At 36.6% G+C, this 17,079-nt stretch overlaps 1 protein-coding gene across 4 annotated transcripts in view; it reads left to right on the top strand.

The window, feature by feature from the left end:
* KIF16B (kinesin family member 16B) overlaps positions 1–17,079 on the top strand; it is a 144,090-nt gene that overhangs the window by 23,617 nt on the left and 103,394 nt on the right. For all 4 annotated transcript variants that reach the window (XM_068395235.1, XM_068395227.1, XM_068395220.1 and 1 more), the window contains exons 5-12: positions 3,073–3,170; positions 3,661–3,770; positions 4,399–4,541; positions 5,900–6,068; positions 6,260–6,391; positions 9,243–9,418; positions 11,311–11,376; positions 14,581–14,640. In XM_068395235.1, coding sequence (XP_068251336.1) covers positions 3,073–3,170; positions 3,661–3,770; positions 4,399–4,541; positions 5,900–6,068; positions 6,260–6,391; positions 9,243–9,418; positions 11,311–11,376; positions 14,581–14,640 — 954 coding nt within the window. The remainder of the gene's footprint in view (positions 1–3,072; positions 3,171–3,660; positions 3,771–4,398; positions 4,542–5,899; positions 6,069–6,259; positions 6,392–9,242; positions 9,419–11,310; positions 11,377–14,580; positions 14,641–17,079) is intronic.

Genomic DNA, 17,079 nt, shown 5'->3' with positions numbered 1-17,079 from the left:
CTTGCCATGATACATAAATACTTTAATCTGGCTTTGTACAGCGTGTGTATAAAATATACTCAGCCGCCAAGTTAAATGCTTGAAATTGATGGCCCTGTCAGAGAGACTACAGTGCTATAAGAAAACTTGAATTGGAAATAAATTTTAGTTTTTCTCTTCTCCTCCTTAAAAAGTATGAATTCTATTCTCATTTTGCTTTCAGTATCTGCTATTCTTGGCTCTGGAAGGCTTCTTCTGCAATACTGTGTGCAGCAATCATTTCAAGAAATATGTGGACCAGTTAGAATAAGTCTTGAGCAGAGATACTGAAATGATTAGAGATCTATAAAATACGATCTATCAAGAAAGTCAGACTTGTGTATGCAGAGAAAGGAAGGCTGTGGAGGAACAAAAATCTTCCAAGATGTGAAAGGCTGCTGCAGAAAGGAAGGGAATGATTTGTTCGCCTTGTACAAGGTAGATGGGCAAGAAACAGTACATTTGAATTGCAGTAAGGAGTTCTCTGATTAGATAGCACAGAAGGAAAACAGACTTTTAATGAGAAAATTCAGCTCTGGAGTGAATTACCTATTTTGGTTCTACAGATTTCCATGACTGGGAACTCTGTAAACCAGAAAAAAACTGTCAAAGATGTAGTTGATCCCTCCCGTGGAGCTGTAGGGGGTGAAAAGAGAGAGAAGGTTTAAATATAGTTTCTAATAAAGAGTGTACATTCTGTAAGATATACATTTTACTGATAAAATATGCTGGGAACTGTGTGTTCTTCCTTTCTCATCACTATATTGCTATGGATGAAGTTACTCAATTAGAGCTAATATTTCCTGTTTTAAGATTCTCTTTGCAGTAGCTAAATTATGTCCGACACTAATGGCTTGCCTAAAACTTTGTGATGGATCTTTCATGTTTTTCCTTAAGCTTTAATTAAAACTATTCAGGTGTTTCCAAGTATAAGATGAAAGAAAAGTCTTTTTCCTCCTCTTGTGTTAAAAAAAAAAAATAATGTGTGTGGGAATATCCAACACTGAACCCTGAAACTTCATCACTGAACCCTGAAACTACCCTGGAGGTAGACAGGGATACATATTGGGAAAGGCTGGTCCTCTGTTACCAAAGGCAACTGTCTCAAAAAAAAATCTGATTAAACAGCAAGTTTCTCCCTTTATCTAGGGGCTATTCTTTTTTTTCTAAACCAAGATGCAGTCAGGTGAAGAGCTAGGTATGATAGAAGGAGAGAATAGATTATTATTTCAAAGAATGAAGCCTGGTTTGAGAAGCACAGAGAGGCGCTGATTAAGAGGAGAAAGAAGCTGGAAGAGGGCAAAATGGAGGGATAGAGTATGATTAAAAAAAGAAGAGACTGGATGATGAATCAAGAATTATATCTGGGCAGTGGAAAGTGGAAGAGGAGCTCAGAGGTGGCACCTGGAAGAAGATTGCTGGGACAGAGAATGCAGTGGGAAGCTGAAGAATGAGGATGGAGGGGACCAGCATGGGAGCAGACTGGAGTGAGCTTGGGCAAAAAGGGTCAGATTTTATGTGTGGGTCTGAGTTAGAAGAGAAATCTTTGCCTGCAGAGCACTGTCCCTGCCAGAGTCTGGTCCACTGTCTTTGTGTTTTCCTGCTGCCAGTTGTCTGTAGAATCCCACCGGCAAACTCTGTGTTTGGTTTGTTTTTTCCTAATTTGCCTCCTGCTTAATTACAAGGCCCCTAACCCTAAGCAAGAACACTTCTTGCCTCAGCGGTGCATAGAATTATAATTAGTCCATCACATCAAATCTCTTATGCATTTTTGGACTGGAGGCAAATTGTAGCTGACAGACTGTTTTGTAAGCTACTTCTGAGTTTGCAGCTCTGAGGCCAAAGCTCATCTGTATGTATATGTCCTCTCCCTTTATTCCTGGGAGCCACATTCACTCCTTTCAGCTCTGAAGGAGTGTTAGCTGCTGTCTTCCTGAAGTGGTGGGGAAGAGGTGTGCTCAGCAGGTAGTTGGTCATCTACCTAATCAAACTCAGTGGCAGCTGGGAGCAAGCAGCCCCTTGTGAAGCAAGGCTAGAGCTGCACAGCACTTTCCTGCTCCTCTCTGCTGCTGGGGAAGACCCTGGCTTTGATTTACTGCCTCACTGCTTGGCTGTAAAGGGATCTCCCTGGAGCAACGGGAAGAGGAGAGAGAGCTGCATGCTAAGTTTCTGGATATCTCAGAGGTGTTAGCTGCTGCCTTGCTGTCTGACACGTGTTTGACATCAGTGGTGGAGCAGCACCCTCACTGGAATGTGGCTCAAATCTTGAGTGCCAGCTTACCGGAGAAGATGACATCCTGCTGCTGCTGGCTGCTGTGTTAGCTGAAGTGGCAAGGACCCTGGCAGGGATAGTTGCAGCCCTGATAGTAAACCATGTAGACTGTAGGGATCTGTGAGAAGGAATGTGGTTTTTTTCAGTTGGCTTTATTAAACCGACTGAGCACTTTATGAATAAAAAATCTTTAACTGCAGAGTCGAGCTTTCAGAAGTTAAATACCAAATTTAATTTGGCAGCATTGTGGGATACAGTGAATGTAGCCTTGATTTTGTTATTGCATGCCGATTTGTCCAAAGGACTTGCTATATCTTTCAAGACAGGAAGGACTGTGAGCTGGGGATTGGAGGTTTGAATGAGAATGGCTCATGGATGCGTGTATATGGCTCTTAACCCTTTCTCTGCAGATGTTGCCAAGTCCATAGTGAAATGAGACAGAAGTTAGAAAAGATAGTGTGGAGATAAGGTAGTTCATATGTTGCTCTGAGGAGCCAGTTTCTGCCTTAAGCAGTTGGGATCATTCAAACTAAATGAGGGGCAAAATATATCCGAATAGCAAAGAATTGGAGCTAGTATATACATCCCAACGCACACACAAGGATTAAAGTGGCAAGGTTACTGCAGTTAAATAAAGGGCAAGAGAGTATTTGCCGAGAAGTTTTGGTTTTTCCCCTTTATCTAGATGTTGGAACTCTCAACTAGCGATCTTGGGTTTTACTTCTCAGAATATATTGTCCATGCATATATAGCCTTGGAAATAAGGATTGTTTTTGTTGCAGGGTGATGCAGGTTTAATACCGCGAATTTGTGAAGGATTATTCAGCAAAATAAGTGAAAAAACAAAGCGGAATGAGGCATCCTTTCGAACAGAAGTCAGGTAGGTCTTGGCGTGTTAATAGTTTGCTGGTCATCAAACTTGTTTCGGTTCACCCTGTTTCACTTTATCTCTGAGAAAAGAGTGTGTTTTTCTAATAACTTTCCATGCTTGGCCTCAGTCCTATAATTGATTTTTGTTGGCAGTCGTAGTTAAAATGCTCAGTGCTTCTAACTTCAGTCCAACAGCTGTGCGTTTTGCTGTATTTAAGTGATAGTGAAAATGCCTTTGCTACTGGACAGCATCTTCCTTATTTTTTACCCTTTATTTCAGGCTGACATTAGGAGATACTGATCTTGCTAATGTCTGCTTCCTTTCTACTTGCTCCTTGCTTTTTTCCGTATGATACAAGTATGCTCTTGTCAATACCATCTTAAGCCAACTTTGGATCCATTTGCTTCTCCAGGCGTCTTGCTTTCAAACACAGTGTTAACATGGCTTTCCTTTTTTTAAAGACTCTTGAATCCGTCAGCGGTTTTCTAATCTTTTTCAGTTATCTGGAAATTTATAATGAACGTGTGAGAGATCTTCTTAGACGGAAGTCATCAAAAACTAATAATTTACGAATACGAGAACATCCAAAAGAAGGGCCTTATGTTGAGGGTAAAAACGCTTTGTGTTTTGCACTGGATATTTTATAACCTTTTTATATTCTAAAATGTCATGTCTAATTGCACAGGGCATTTTTATCTTTTAAAATATAAATGATGATGGACACACTGCCTTCCTTTTGATATAAAAGCATTAAAAGAGACTAGCCTCTCATTTTGTATCGCCACTTGCTTTCCAAGTTCTAAGATTATTATACATATACAGTTTTTATCTATAAATTTGTAACATGTTTTTAAATGATGTTAAGGGATGCAATTGGTTTTAAGAATTTGTTGACTATAGTTTATAAATCTTTAATGTTTAGATGGAAAGAAGCTATTAGGATCTAATTGTCTTAATCTGTCTTCTACCAGGGAAGGTTCTTGTCTCTTGAGGGATTATGCTTATGTTATTGCGCTAAATACTTTAGTAAGATTGCATATTTTTTCCTTAATTTACTGTAAAAGTGAATGTTCTCCGTTGTTCACGAGGCCTCATTCTGTTTCTTAAGTGATAAGCAAGTATGACAATAAACACTAATTGCAGCAATACTTTGCAGTAGTGAGGGTAATTTTCATCGTTTTGTAAAGAAAATCAAGTGCATGTATGAGCATACCCGTAACATTCTGCTTTTCTTTAGATTTGTCTAAACATTTAGTGCAAAATTATACTGATGTAGAGGAACTTATGGACGCGGGAAATATAAATAGAACAACGGCTGCAACCGGAATGAATGATGTCAGTAGCAGGTCTCATGCCATTTTCACGATCAACTTCACTCAGGTAACAAAACCAAACCCCCTGTCTTAATATGTATTTACATTCAGTGATTCATATGATAATTAAAAAAGAAGGTTGTCAAATAAGCAAGTATGAGTAGATAATGACTATGTTGCTGTCTTGTGAGAGGGAAAGTTAAAAGTGTGCAAATACTTTTTTGAGAATTATAAATATGCTTATCAGTGATTATGATCTTTAAAATTTATAGTGTAATGTGATTACTTAAAATGGTATTTAATAGATTTTGAGGAGATAAATATTGGGAGTTCAGGCTGAATAACAGTAACCAGTGCCGGCGTGTTTCACGATGCTGCTGTGACAGGAGGAGTGGGTGAGGAGCATGTTGTGTGAGACGGCTACCTTTTACGCTCTGGTGTTATCCAAGATTTACAAAAAAACCTGTCTCTGTGGCCCAAATCATAGAGTGTAGAAATATTTTCTGAGTGTTTTCTTGCTGACTCTTCATCTCGTACTGTTGGGAACCTATTTATATTCCTCAATTTACTGATGGAATAATGGAGAGATTTAATGCATCTTCTCAGAGCATAGTGATCTTTTAGTTTATATGTAGTTAACTCCTTTTCTAATGACTCCTGCTTTTCATCATTGTTTTTGGAGGGCTTTTTAGACAGTCCACAGATAACCTGCTAGATGAAAAGAAGGTAGCATAGAGGTCGTTTGCTCCACTGACAGAACTTTGCATGTCTCCCCCAAAAACCATGCACAAAATCCTGTGCACCAGCTGTTCACTAATGATGAATTGCTCATTGAAAAGCTTTTGGAAGAGGATGAGAGGCAGGCAGCAAAGGTTTTGTCCTCCTGTTGTGCTGTAAAAGTAGAAGGAAGTTTGAAACAGGGCAACCTGAGTTGATTTATATGAATTAAGATAAAAATTGGGAGGAAGCCTCAGTTAAAATCATAGAATAAAACTGCAATTGCGATTTACTTGAACTTGGAGGCAGGGGGAGAAATTGGGTTTAAATGTGTCTGTGTATGCTGTAACTTGTTGAAAGCTAAGTATAAATATAATATAAATGTTGAAAGCTTAATAAAATGAATGCAGCACATATTCACTGTGCATCATGTAAATACCAATTCACAGTTGTCAGGGCATGTGCGTAAGTGGCTAGAAAGTTGCAAATGCTCCAATTTGAAGCAGTAACTACTTGTGTGGGAGTTATGCAGCAATTCATGATCAAATGCTTTTCTGTGGCACCTCTCATACGCCTGTCTTCTGAAGCTCTGCTATTGTAAACAAGTTAAATTCAATCATGACATGAACAAGGCCATTAAGTTGGATTCAATAAAATTTCAGAATTGATAGCTTAACACACTTTTCTTTGTATTTTTTTTTTCTGTAGGCTAAATTTGATTCTGAAATGCCTTGTGAGACTGTTAGCAAGATTCATTTGGTAGATCTTGCCGGAAGTGAGAGAGCAGATGCCACTGGTGCCACAGGGGTTAGATTAAAGGAAGGAGGGAATATTAACAAATCTTTAGTTACTCTGGGAAATGTCATTTCTGCCTTAGGTAAGTCTCTGGGTTTTGTGCTTGTCTGGTTTGTGTTTTTTTTTAAATCATTAAATACATTTCTGTTTATTTACTTACACTTCTGTTAATTTTAACTTTACACAAGTAGTGGTCTAACACATATTATTTTTTGAAAATGAATGAAAATATATAATTGTTGTATTTTATTTTTTTCTACCTCCACATCACAGCTGATTTATCTCAGGATGCAACAAACCCTCTTTCAAAGAAGAAGCAAGTATTTGTGCCTTACAGGGACTCTGTGTTGACTTGGCTTTTAAAAGATAGCCTAGGAGGAAACTCTAAAACTATAATGATTGCCAGTAAGTGTTTTTTAAATTACTTTTTTGCATCCTGAACAGTTCCTGCTTAATAGAATTGGCTGTAAATAATTAGATTCTAGATGCTTTGTTAAGGCAGAACACTGTTTACACATTAATGATTTCTTTCTTTCTGAGTTTTCTAGTAACACTGAGCCTTTACCTGCACTCTGCAGAACATCTCTTCCAGCAGTAGAACTATATAGGGTCTGATGGTGTATATGGGGACAGTCTAGTTGTTTAGTGATGTCATGGAACAATAGCAGGTATGCCTCCAGAATTTGAGAGCTTCATTTTCACATGCAGATCATCTGTTTGGCTGCATGTATCACTGGCTGAGTATTTGGTTGCAAAGGTAACAAGGCATCCAGGTTGTGTACATACAGTCATTAGACATTTATTTGCATAAGTAAGGATCATGCAAATCTATGTGCATAATTACTTGCATTTGCTCTGACATCTACCTCACTGCTGTGATTCTTTGACACATGTGCAGTGTAATGGTTAGCTAATCTGACCAGTTAAACTTCAAGTAATAGTTCCTGTTTATTCTTGAAGTTTATTTGCATTCCAGACAGCTCTGTTACTCATGGTAAATGCTCAAACCTGGACCTGGGTAAAGTCTTGTACTTCTCTCCCCTTATGACTCTTCTCCCCAGGTTGTGGACTTTGATTTTCAGTAAAAATATATTACAGCTTTGTGCATCTAGTCAATACTGATGTGCGAATCAGTTTGCTTTTCCAAAACTGTGTTGTTTTTGTTGCATTAGTAGCAGAAACAACCTGGTCTCTTGTGACATTCAGTGGGTAAGACTGTCATTTTTATTTAACCTACCTTTTGAATGCACACGATGTTTTAACTTTTTGTCTAAATTTAATTATTTATGATCAGTCATCTTGCAGACTTTTCTTACAGCTTCCTTTTTATCCGTAGGAAGCTCTGTAAGGATCACGTGGTTTAAAAACCTACCTATGGCATATGTATTGCAGGTTTTTCAACAAATCGGAATGGGAATTCAGTTCCCCAAAAAACCGAGGAGAAGCTGGGAGGATGTTTAAGGGGAGGGGAGGTTTGGATGTTGGAAATGTAAGGTATGAAGAGAAGAGCAGCTCTGAAATTTTTCTCACTCTTTCCTGCTCAAATGAAAAGCAGTCTAACTGCTGCAGTCCTCTCTTGGGAATGGTGGGAGAGCGGAATCGAAGGAATAAAATGCATTGGATCAAATTCTGGTTCTTCAGTTGCTTTGCTATAGTCAGATTCTCTGGATAGCAGTTCCTCTGTTGCATGATTTTGGAGATGTTTTTGGAATCCATGCCACTTTCTTTCCTTAGGCTGATCATAGTAGTACCAAAAGAGGATCTTGGGCCAGACTCTGCTTTGTTTTTCTGACTGTTCAAGTAACATTGTGTTGGCATCTTTCTTCTTGATGCTTTCTTTCAGTTACATGGTTGAGTGACTTGAGCTTTTTTTTTGATAGAGGGATTGGGAAGAGAAGTTTTAGAAACACAGTGAGCTTTCGGTGCCTATACTAATGATTACAGTGCACAGCTGCTTTTTCAGCTACTTCCTCATCTATTAACGATGCTTCTGCTTGCCAGAGCCCTGATGGTTGATCTTTTGTCCAACAGTAACTCTACTGGTAATGTGGCTGAATTGCCTAAGAGAGCCTGACAAGCTGTCTGGGTACATTTGCCCTGCCTTTTCTGTAACTAAACAAAAAAAAAAGGCAGCAAGATCGTCTCAAACTGTAGGAAAGGCTCTTATAAAAATACATCCAATTCTGATTTGTCATATTTCTATAACTATTGTAACATCCTTCCAGAAAGAGAATAATTGAGTAGTGGAGAGGAGACAGTAGATAAAGTAGGGAAATGATAGTGTGAGCTAGGGGAAATATAGTCTGTTGCTAAGTGCATCTCCCCTAATTCAGCAAGTTTCTGCCACAAAGAGTGTATTTATTACTGTTCAGAGAATGAGGAAGGGCAGAATATTTTGATTACGTGATTTTTTTTTTCTCAGGTGTTTTCATTATCTGATTCTCTGGGTCTCTTCAGGTTGATTATTAAGACTGCTGGTCCTTCATCTTTTCTTCATGGTGTTCTGTGTTTTTGCTCATCTATTTGGATGCAATAATTATCTTTTTAATGGGGAACATCTTGTATATTGTTAGGAAAATGAAGGGGGAAGATAGCATTAGCATGTTCATTTAAACTCCATTGTTTTTCCTGGTTAAGCTGCCTGTAAAAATAATACTGGTTTATCTTGATGCATCAGATAAGTAAGTTCTGTGTGCTGCCAGATACCTGCAGCTCAGTAGAACAGCTAGGTTTGTAAATTATAGAAGCTTTTCTCTTGTTTTGGTTTTCATGTCTGCTTTTTGCTTGAATGCTGTTTAATTGCCCTTCAAAACTTGAACTGAACCTACTGTGTTTTTACCTGAAATGACTTTTCTGTTCAATGATTACATTGATACTTACAAAATACCATTTTTCCCACTGTTCTTGTAAAAAATTTGCAAGAAAGCCTGTAAAGTATTTGTATAGGATGTTTATGCTTACCAGAGAATTTTAAGTGTTAAATAGATTGACAGCAAGGCTTCTTCACAACGCTTGATTGTTGGACCTGATTATTCTTATACACTATTGTAATACAGTGTTGACTTAAGCAAAGTTATAGTGACATGAAAGCAGTGGAGCGAGGCGAAGAATAGGAACAAATTGTAGCCGTACTGGTTAATCATATATTTCTGTCTCTTCATCCACATTAAGTTTATCTGACTTTTAAAATCTAAACTAACTTTACTAAATGAAACATATGGTGCTGGATAAACTGTTTCTGATTTCATTTCCTTAGCTATTTCACCTGCTGATGTCAATTATGGAGAAACTTTAAGTACACTCCGCTATGCAAATAGAGCCAAAAACATCATCAACAAGCCTACTATTAATGAGGATCCTAACGTCAAACTGATCCGTGAGCTGAGAGCTGAAATAGCCCGATTAAAAGCCCTGCTTGCTCAAGGGAATCAGGTTAGCTTTACTTGAAATTTATATGTAATTTTCATTGAGTTATAACATCTATTTCTAGAACGTAATGAGATAATTATCTTTCATTATATTGATTTGAGTAAACAAGCTCTATGAGGCTATGAATGAATATTATTTTTCTGATTGAATCAGTTTCCATATGGCCAGTAGATTACCTCTTTTAACGTAAGGGGGGAAAAATTGTCATCCCAAAGCTTTTAGCTTTTTCTTAATATAATGAGAGCTTGATTGCAGTGTGCAGTGAAACAGGTAGTCACCACAGCATAAGGAGACTGAGCAGTAACCTGTTTCCTGGGTCTAGTCTGATGGGCTGAAGAAGAACTTAATCTAGTATCTTAAAAGAAGTAGAAGGTATAAAGTATTTTAGATGCATAAATATAAAAATGCAGGAGTATGGACGGGTTTGAACAACACATTTTATTTGTGTTTGGCTGCACAGTACATTAGAAAGCATGTAACATGCTAAATATGTAAAAGTATTTTCAGTGGTGGTGTAAGAACACATGTATCATGCTATACTTCCCTGTTGCATGATTCTCTTTATTGTTATTCTGTCAATATTAGCCACTATAAACATTTACTGCACAAACTCAGTTAGGCTTAATTTGTCCTCTGTTTCCAGGATGGTGGACCAAGCTAACAATAAGGAATATGCAATTGGCTCAGGCCAGTTCTCTCTTCTAAATAATGTCACTTGGGACTGCTAGATTTCATACTTGAGCAAATACGATTTGGAAGTATCTGAGATAATACTTCAGATTTATAGAACTATCTAATTTCATTTTAGATAGGCTGTGCAATGTGAAATGTCAGTTCAGCATAGACTTTTTTAATAGAAGGCTAGTACTTCAGCTAGATTTTATGCTATAAAACATGTGCTGAAAAAGAGGATGGGACCACAGTTGGAAGCAGTAATAGGTATTGTAGATGATCAAAGTGAAGACCTCTGCTTTGTTACGTACAATTAGAAAGCTATGGGGTTGAATTACTCTATTATATTTGTGTTTCTCCTGTATTCTTTAGGAGGGGAAAATTAATTTATTTTCAAAATGTGCTTTGAGTTAGAGTTAGCAAAGTAGATGTAACTTGGACCCCTTTGAAGATCTAATGCTTTGACCTACTTCCAAGCTGTAAAACAGTGGATATCACAAAATAAATCTGGTTTAGTTGTAGAACGTGATAGATGGCTGTGTGGGAGACAATAGAGAACTTGCTTAAGTTAATTGAATTTGTGATGGTTGGTAAAACAGCAGGTGGTGTTATGTATGCACAGTAGAATATAAATCTCTGTATAATTTCTTTTGTGGTTTTCCTTTATATTCCCAGAATACTGTATTGCAAATGCTTCTGTAGATCACTGAAGATACTGGTTACCAAAATATAGTGCTGGATTCAGTGTAGAAGGTCACATAACAATGAGTATTGCTTGTGTGTGTGCGTGTTGTATAGTAGTTTTCCTTTTCTAAGGCCGGTTTCCTTAATATTTATTTATTAAAGATAAGCAATATACATATGTATTATAGCAAAATGGTTAGTGATTGATGGATAATAAATTTTCATGTTTAACAGAAATATAAAATATATGTATCAAGAATTACTCGTGTCCAGTTTCACTGTCTGCATGTGTGTGACCATGTGTATACATAGTGAATGAAAATAGTACTCTCAAACCAATGATTTGTATTTGAAATATCTACTTTGACAAGATTTTGATTACTCTGTTTACAGTATTTCAAGTAAAATGTTGTATATTAGAGTTTAAAATACTTCATCCTGAATAATCAATTGCATTTCTTTCATTTGATTCTGCCAGAAATTGTTACTTTTTTCTTCCTTTTTTTTAACTTGATGACGTTTACTTTTTACAATTTTAGATTGCACTCTTGGATTCTCCAACAGCTTTAAGTATGGAAGAAAAGCTTCAGCAGAATGAAGCAAGGGTGAGTTATAATGTCATAAACCAGTTTTTAAACAAAAAAAAGGAAAGGGGGGGGTCTGGATGCAAGAGTGTTGGTGATCTTCACGATTTTTTTGATACACAACTAAATTTCCTTCCACCAAACAGCATTGTCTTGGTGCTTTTTAAAAAAAAACCCTATGTGTGAACTTGTAATTTTGTTATCCTACTAATGTAAGATAACATTATAACTAAGAACAAAGTATATCTTTGATATTTATATAACAGTTCTATTTAATGAAAATATTTGTTCCCAGACCAGCTTGCCTTACTAAAAATGTATGTTTGTAAATAGAATAGAGAGGGAAAAGCCACTGAATCAGAGTAATCAAAACCACAAATCACAGTAGCACAGCATTCAGTGTGTAGAAAATACAGTAAAAGATTTATGGAGAAAATGATCAACTCTTTTATGTTTTCAAGTAATCAATAACTTGTTGTGGGGTAGGTTTTCAGAAAATTGCAGTCTTTAAATCTGGTATGTACAAATATGTTCATGCCTAATTAGCTGGTGTTTTTTTTGTGAGAGGTTAAGATCTAGGTGTACTTCATAGTGTGCCTCACACCAAGTTGTCTTAATAATCCAGCCCAGTGTAGAGGCTGGGAAGAATTCCCAGATAGTTTAGACTCGTAGGGTCCAAAAGAATGTAGATTTAATGTTACTCTCATTTCCTTAATTTGCAACCTTCCTTTCTTTATTCTATCATTCTATGTTAATTCTTTTCTATATGCTTGCCTGTTTTTAAAGCTACTGCAAACTGATTTTAAAAAATAGTATTACTCAGACTTTGGAATGGGAGAAAGGAGAGTATTTGGAATCGTTCAGCTACATGGCAGCAAATATTTAGTTCTGAATATTGTCAATAGGATGCTAATCAAATGTAGATAAGATGCCTTTAAAAAACCAGGGGCTTCTTTGCTGGTTTAAATTGTAAGGTTTACAGTGGTGCTGCTTAGACCTTTGCAGTTAAAGAATGAATGCATTGCTTTGAGAATCCTGTTTCGACCTAAGTAATCGGTACAGTATCTGTCTGCACTTTTCAGGATTCCCATTGGTGATACCAATTTTGAAGACACATTGAAATACTTTTCAGTGAAATGATATTTTAAAAATAAACTTCATGACAAAAATGGACAAAGTATGTGTATTAGTATGAACCATAGCTGCAAAGTAGAGTCCGGGCTTTTCTATAAGCCAAGTTTCTGCTGGGAAGTGCATTTTACAACTCTGTAGTATATGCAGGAATCCTTACTGTGTTGTATTCAATCATTAAAGTAGGACCTGCACATATGCAGTATGAGCCTTCAGCTGCAAATAATTTTTTTTATATTCTTCTTGTCATTTATTATTCTTCTGTTATTATTTAGATATTTTATATATATTTATATTATTTATATATATTATATTTATTATTCTTATTTTTAAATATATTAAATTTATATATAGGTTTTAAAAAGTTTTCAGCTGAATCAGAGATGAAGGATAATATTGTTAATGTGTGTGTTATGCTTTTATTTTTGTGCACAAACATAAAGCTTTTATCTACGATTAGCTGAGTAATATAAACCGCTGACTGTATGCTAATGAGAGTCTGTTATTCATGCTCTGCCAGTAATCACTGCTTGTCCTACTCAGAAGTGTTGGCCCCTCTGTGTGGGGAGTATATCGAGCATATTTTATTATCTCTTGTCAGCCTCATTAGAAGGTTATGTGATTACTATTCATGATAATTACAATAGACATAATTACTGAAAATTCTTAGTAGATATTGCAGTGGTTATAGCTTTTTTAATAATTGAATGAGTGCAATAATTAATTTGTTTATACAGATCTAGGGACTTTATCACCATATTTAAATTATCTGACAAATATATGGTAGCTTTCTTTAATGAGTTTGTCCTTATAAAAGAACAATGTTTAAATGATTTCTGAGGAATAGAAGTTGTTCTGGTATGGTGAATAGACTTATGATGGACCTCCTTCATGTTTTTCTTTAATCTTTTCAATTGTTTTCTGTTTTAACATTCTGATTAGCAGCACTAGGACTGATACGATGCATTGAAAGATGTGTTTACTTTTCTCTGTTGAAATCTTGAGATACAGGTAGAGGCAAGAGAAGCTTCTTTAGTTCCTATGATTAATTTGCAGCTGATCTGCAAAGGCAGCTAGGATAGTAGGCTGCAGGTAGCAAATGTGGAGGTGTTTGGAGGAACTGCATTAATGACCTTTTTTCTTTTCTGCAGTGGTTTTATATGTAAAGTAATAAAGGAATGTATAGCTGGGTTTCTTTTTTTCTTTCAGCTTTCTGCAGCTGAAATTAATTCAAATAATAAAAGATTGTATGTTTTTAAAAGTCTGTGTATTTAATTCCTGCACAGAAATCTGGTGATGTAAAAAATGAAAGTGTGAGTGTGTGTATATATATATGTATTCTGTTTAATGTGATTATGATTCCAAGTCAGCCAGAGCTTTGAGGTGGATCTACCTGAAGCACCCTCTATGCACAGCTTTCTAAAAAGTCTGAAAGGCTCTGGAGTGAAAAGAGCCTTTACTGATATGAAAGCTATGAAAGTTAACTTATGAGATGGACAACTGGATGAGTAGGAAAGGCAGGACAAAACCTAAGCGTTCATACCCAACGCTCTCGCTGTATGTAACGCCTTTAGAAGCAGCTTCTCACTTCTGTGCCGATTTCAACCAAGTGTGTGATGTCTAAGTTGCAGCAAACTTTGCTCTGATTGTCTCCTGAAGGCTACTGCCTGTCTGCTTCTTCATCTGCAGTTTCTGGAGGGTGTTTTAGCCTGAACATGCCTACCTGCACTGTAGGAAAGGAGCTGTCGTCTTGTTACAGCTTGAGGGATCAATCTGTGGCAGTAGACTTTGTAGGACTGATGAAGCATTTTTTGGAATTATTTAATTTCTTTGAAAATGGCTGCCATTATTTCAAGTGGCTATCCCTGTCCTTTGTTTAATTTTATACTATAAATAAGAATTTTGTGATTTTCCTTTTTGAGAGAGAGAAATTATAAGTATAGCCACTTATTGCAGGAGCAACAGTGCTCTTCTAAATGTTTGAGTATTAAACTTCACAAAGAATTGCACAAATACTTAGTACTTCTCTGAGAATGCGTTATCAAGGACTTTAGAAGAGATGTGATTTTTTCCAATATTTGCTGTCTTTTATAGGTACAAGAACTGACCAAAGAGTGGACAAACAAGTGGAATGAAACCCAAGACATTCTGAAAGTAAGGAAAATAAATAAATTTTCAAGTTGTCATTTGAACTAGCCTTAGAGTTTTTTCTTCAAAAAAAGTTTGTGTTCTAAGTCACATTCTTTGGCTTCTTTTAATAACACAAAATTTTCTCAGTCTTGTTTTAGCTTATTCCAAAGAATTGGTTTTTGAGAGGTTTTAAGAGCAAATATCCAGGCACAGTGGTATTTTTGAATAAGTTTTTAAATCATTATTAATAAAAATGAGCACAACAGTTTCTTTTCTTCACTATAGCAACTTCTGTGCAAAAGAGCTTCTCTTACAAATCTTTAAAATGCTGCATATTTTTATTGAGTTGCAAATAAAGCAAGCCTGGGGCAAGCACAAGTGGATCCCTCATCCCCTTGGTGTTTGTGTTGTATCAAGACCTGTGAATAATCACCTTTTATGTTACATTGGGTATCTCCATGAGTGTGGTGCATAGTGGATACAGATTTTTGCATTGGCCTTCAGATTCACGTTTTGGTCAGAAATGGCTTGTAAACTTGAAAAACAACTTCCAATGGGATTTCTGCAGTTGAATCTCCTCCACTAGGTCTTCATCAAACCAAACAGATGCATCTGACCTAAGCGTGGTCTGGAGTCCCAAGCACAGGGATTTTTCCAACTGTTTCACTTAAGCTGCCTGCACTGTGCTCTTTAGATGACTCCAGACTACTTCTGGAGCAGTTAAATCCACACAGTGCTCTCTTGCGTTTTGTAGTTTTAGTACACTTGGTGATTTCCGTACTGTGTTTTCTGCATGATGTAGATGGAGGCTTTTGTGTTCTCTACATGTACCTTTGCTTTCCTGCTCTCCAGTTGTACTGGTAAGATTTTATGTTGGCATTTGGCTCGTGATTAAGGTCATAGTCTGAGGTGATATTTTAATGGGCTACTTTATGATTCCATACACGCACGCATACAAGTATGCATGTGCATACACACACAGAGGAATAATTCCCACAATTTCTTTTCCATAACGTGTACTAACATTTTTTTGTCAAATATTTTAACTGTTCTGTTAAATAAAAATTTTGAAAACAACGCTTATGCTTTCATGACTTGCTGTATATGCTGAACATAAACTTGTTTGGAGTGCAATTCCAGTAAGCACTTAGAAGTAATTTTTAAATTCTCTTTATCACTGATCTGAAACTTGATTTTTGTGATTGATTTTTTGCTGTGTATCACTTTTTGATTCCTTTAATTTTTTTTCTTTTTAAGTTTGCCACCATGTCTTTTATCTGACTTCCAAATAAGTTGAATGGCTCCATGCTTAAAAATAAAAATAAAGCACAAGTAGCATAGAGAACAGAGCAGGGCTGGTAACTGCCTAGCAGATGGCATGACAGAATGGACTGTTTAATGTCTGTCCAGATACTGAACTGGGAATTACCATTTGCATATTCCTCAGAGATGTTTTGGGTCAAATTTTACGTTATTTCTGTGTTATTTTGTTATTTTGAAGCATCTATATGTACATAGAACTTTTTTAATCCTCTCTTTACTCATGTCTGGATTGAGGAGTTCATTGTCACATGGAGAATTTGTGAATTTTGGTCAATTGTGAAAGCAAATGTGATGTAGCATATGGGAAGGTTTTAAAGGTTTATGTTGGAAATGCACTGATTGTTGCACAGAAATTACAGAATTGTAGGAAGTGTTAACTGAGCAATTCTTATAAACAAGGGAAAGCTGCATTTTTTAAAGAGCTGGATATAAAGGACTTAAACACAGAAGCTCTAATTCTACTTTTCTGGTACTGAGCTTTTGTTAGTTTAATTCATGCAGCTTCTGTATTTTGCACTCTGATATGCTGCTATTTGAGTACATGAACATAGCTTATATTTCACTTGTGGGTTAAAGGCAGTTGATAAAACTTTCTTGGCCCCAAAAACCTGAAAATCTGCAGAAGATTTCTTGGTTGTACTGTTTTATTTTACACCGTTTTACTGAAGCTGTCTAGATTTTTATTCACTTGTTGTTTAACGATTCCTGAAATCACTGCAAGCATACGAGTGGAAAAGGGCTTTTTGGAAGTTTGCCAGGCTGAGTCGCTGGAAAGCAGATTTTAAACTATATAGAGGAGCGGTGTTTCTTGTAATGGACTCCCTATAATGAAACAAAAAAGCCAGTGAACTTATTGGTGTACACCCTCTTGCACACAGAGACTGTACACGTTGTTCATCTGCTAAACTAAAACTTCTTGGCACCCTTTGCAAAATGAGACTGTCTTTGTATGTCCACCTCACTGCAGTCACAACTGCAACTTTTTCTATGCCATAATCCAGTAACTTTCACGACATTCTTCATTAAGGTACTTAGAACTTCACGTTTGTATTTATGTTTAAAACCTGCTTCTCCTTGCCTCCCCCTGGGCTTAGAGTCCTGACATAGTTGCTGCCTTTCAGTTCCTGCCCTGCAGCGGGC

The sequence above is a fragment of the Nyctibius grandis genome, chromosome 1 (assembly GCF_013368605.1).
Source record: "Nyctibius grandis isolate bNycGra1 chromosome 1, bNycGra1.pri, whole genome shotgun sequence".
NCBI lineage: Eukaryota > Metazoa > Chordata > Aves > Nyctibiiformes > Nyctibiidae > Nyctibius > Nyctibius grandis.
Note: the sequence above shows the minus strand (reverse complement) of the source record. Positions and strands in the feature narration are given on the sequence as shown.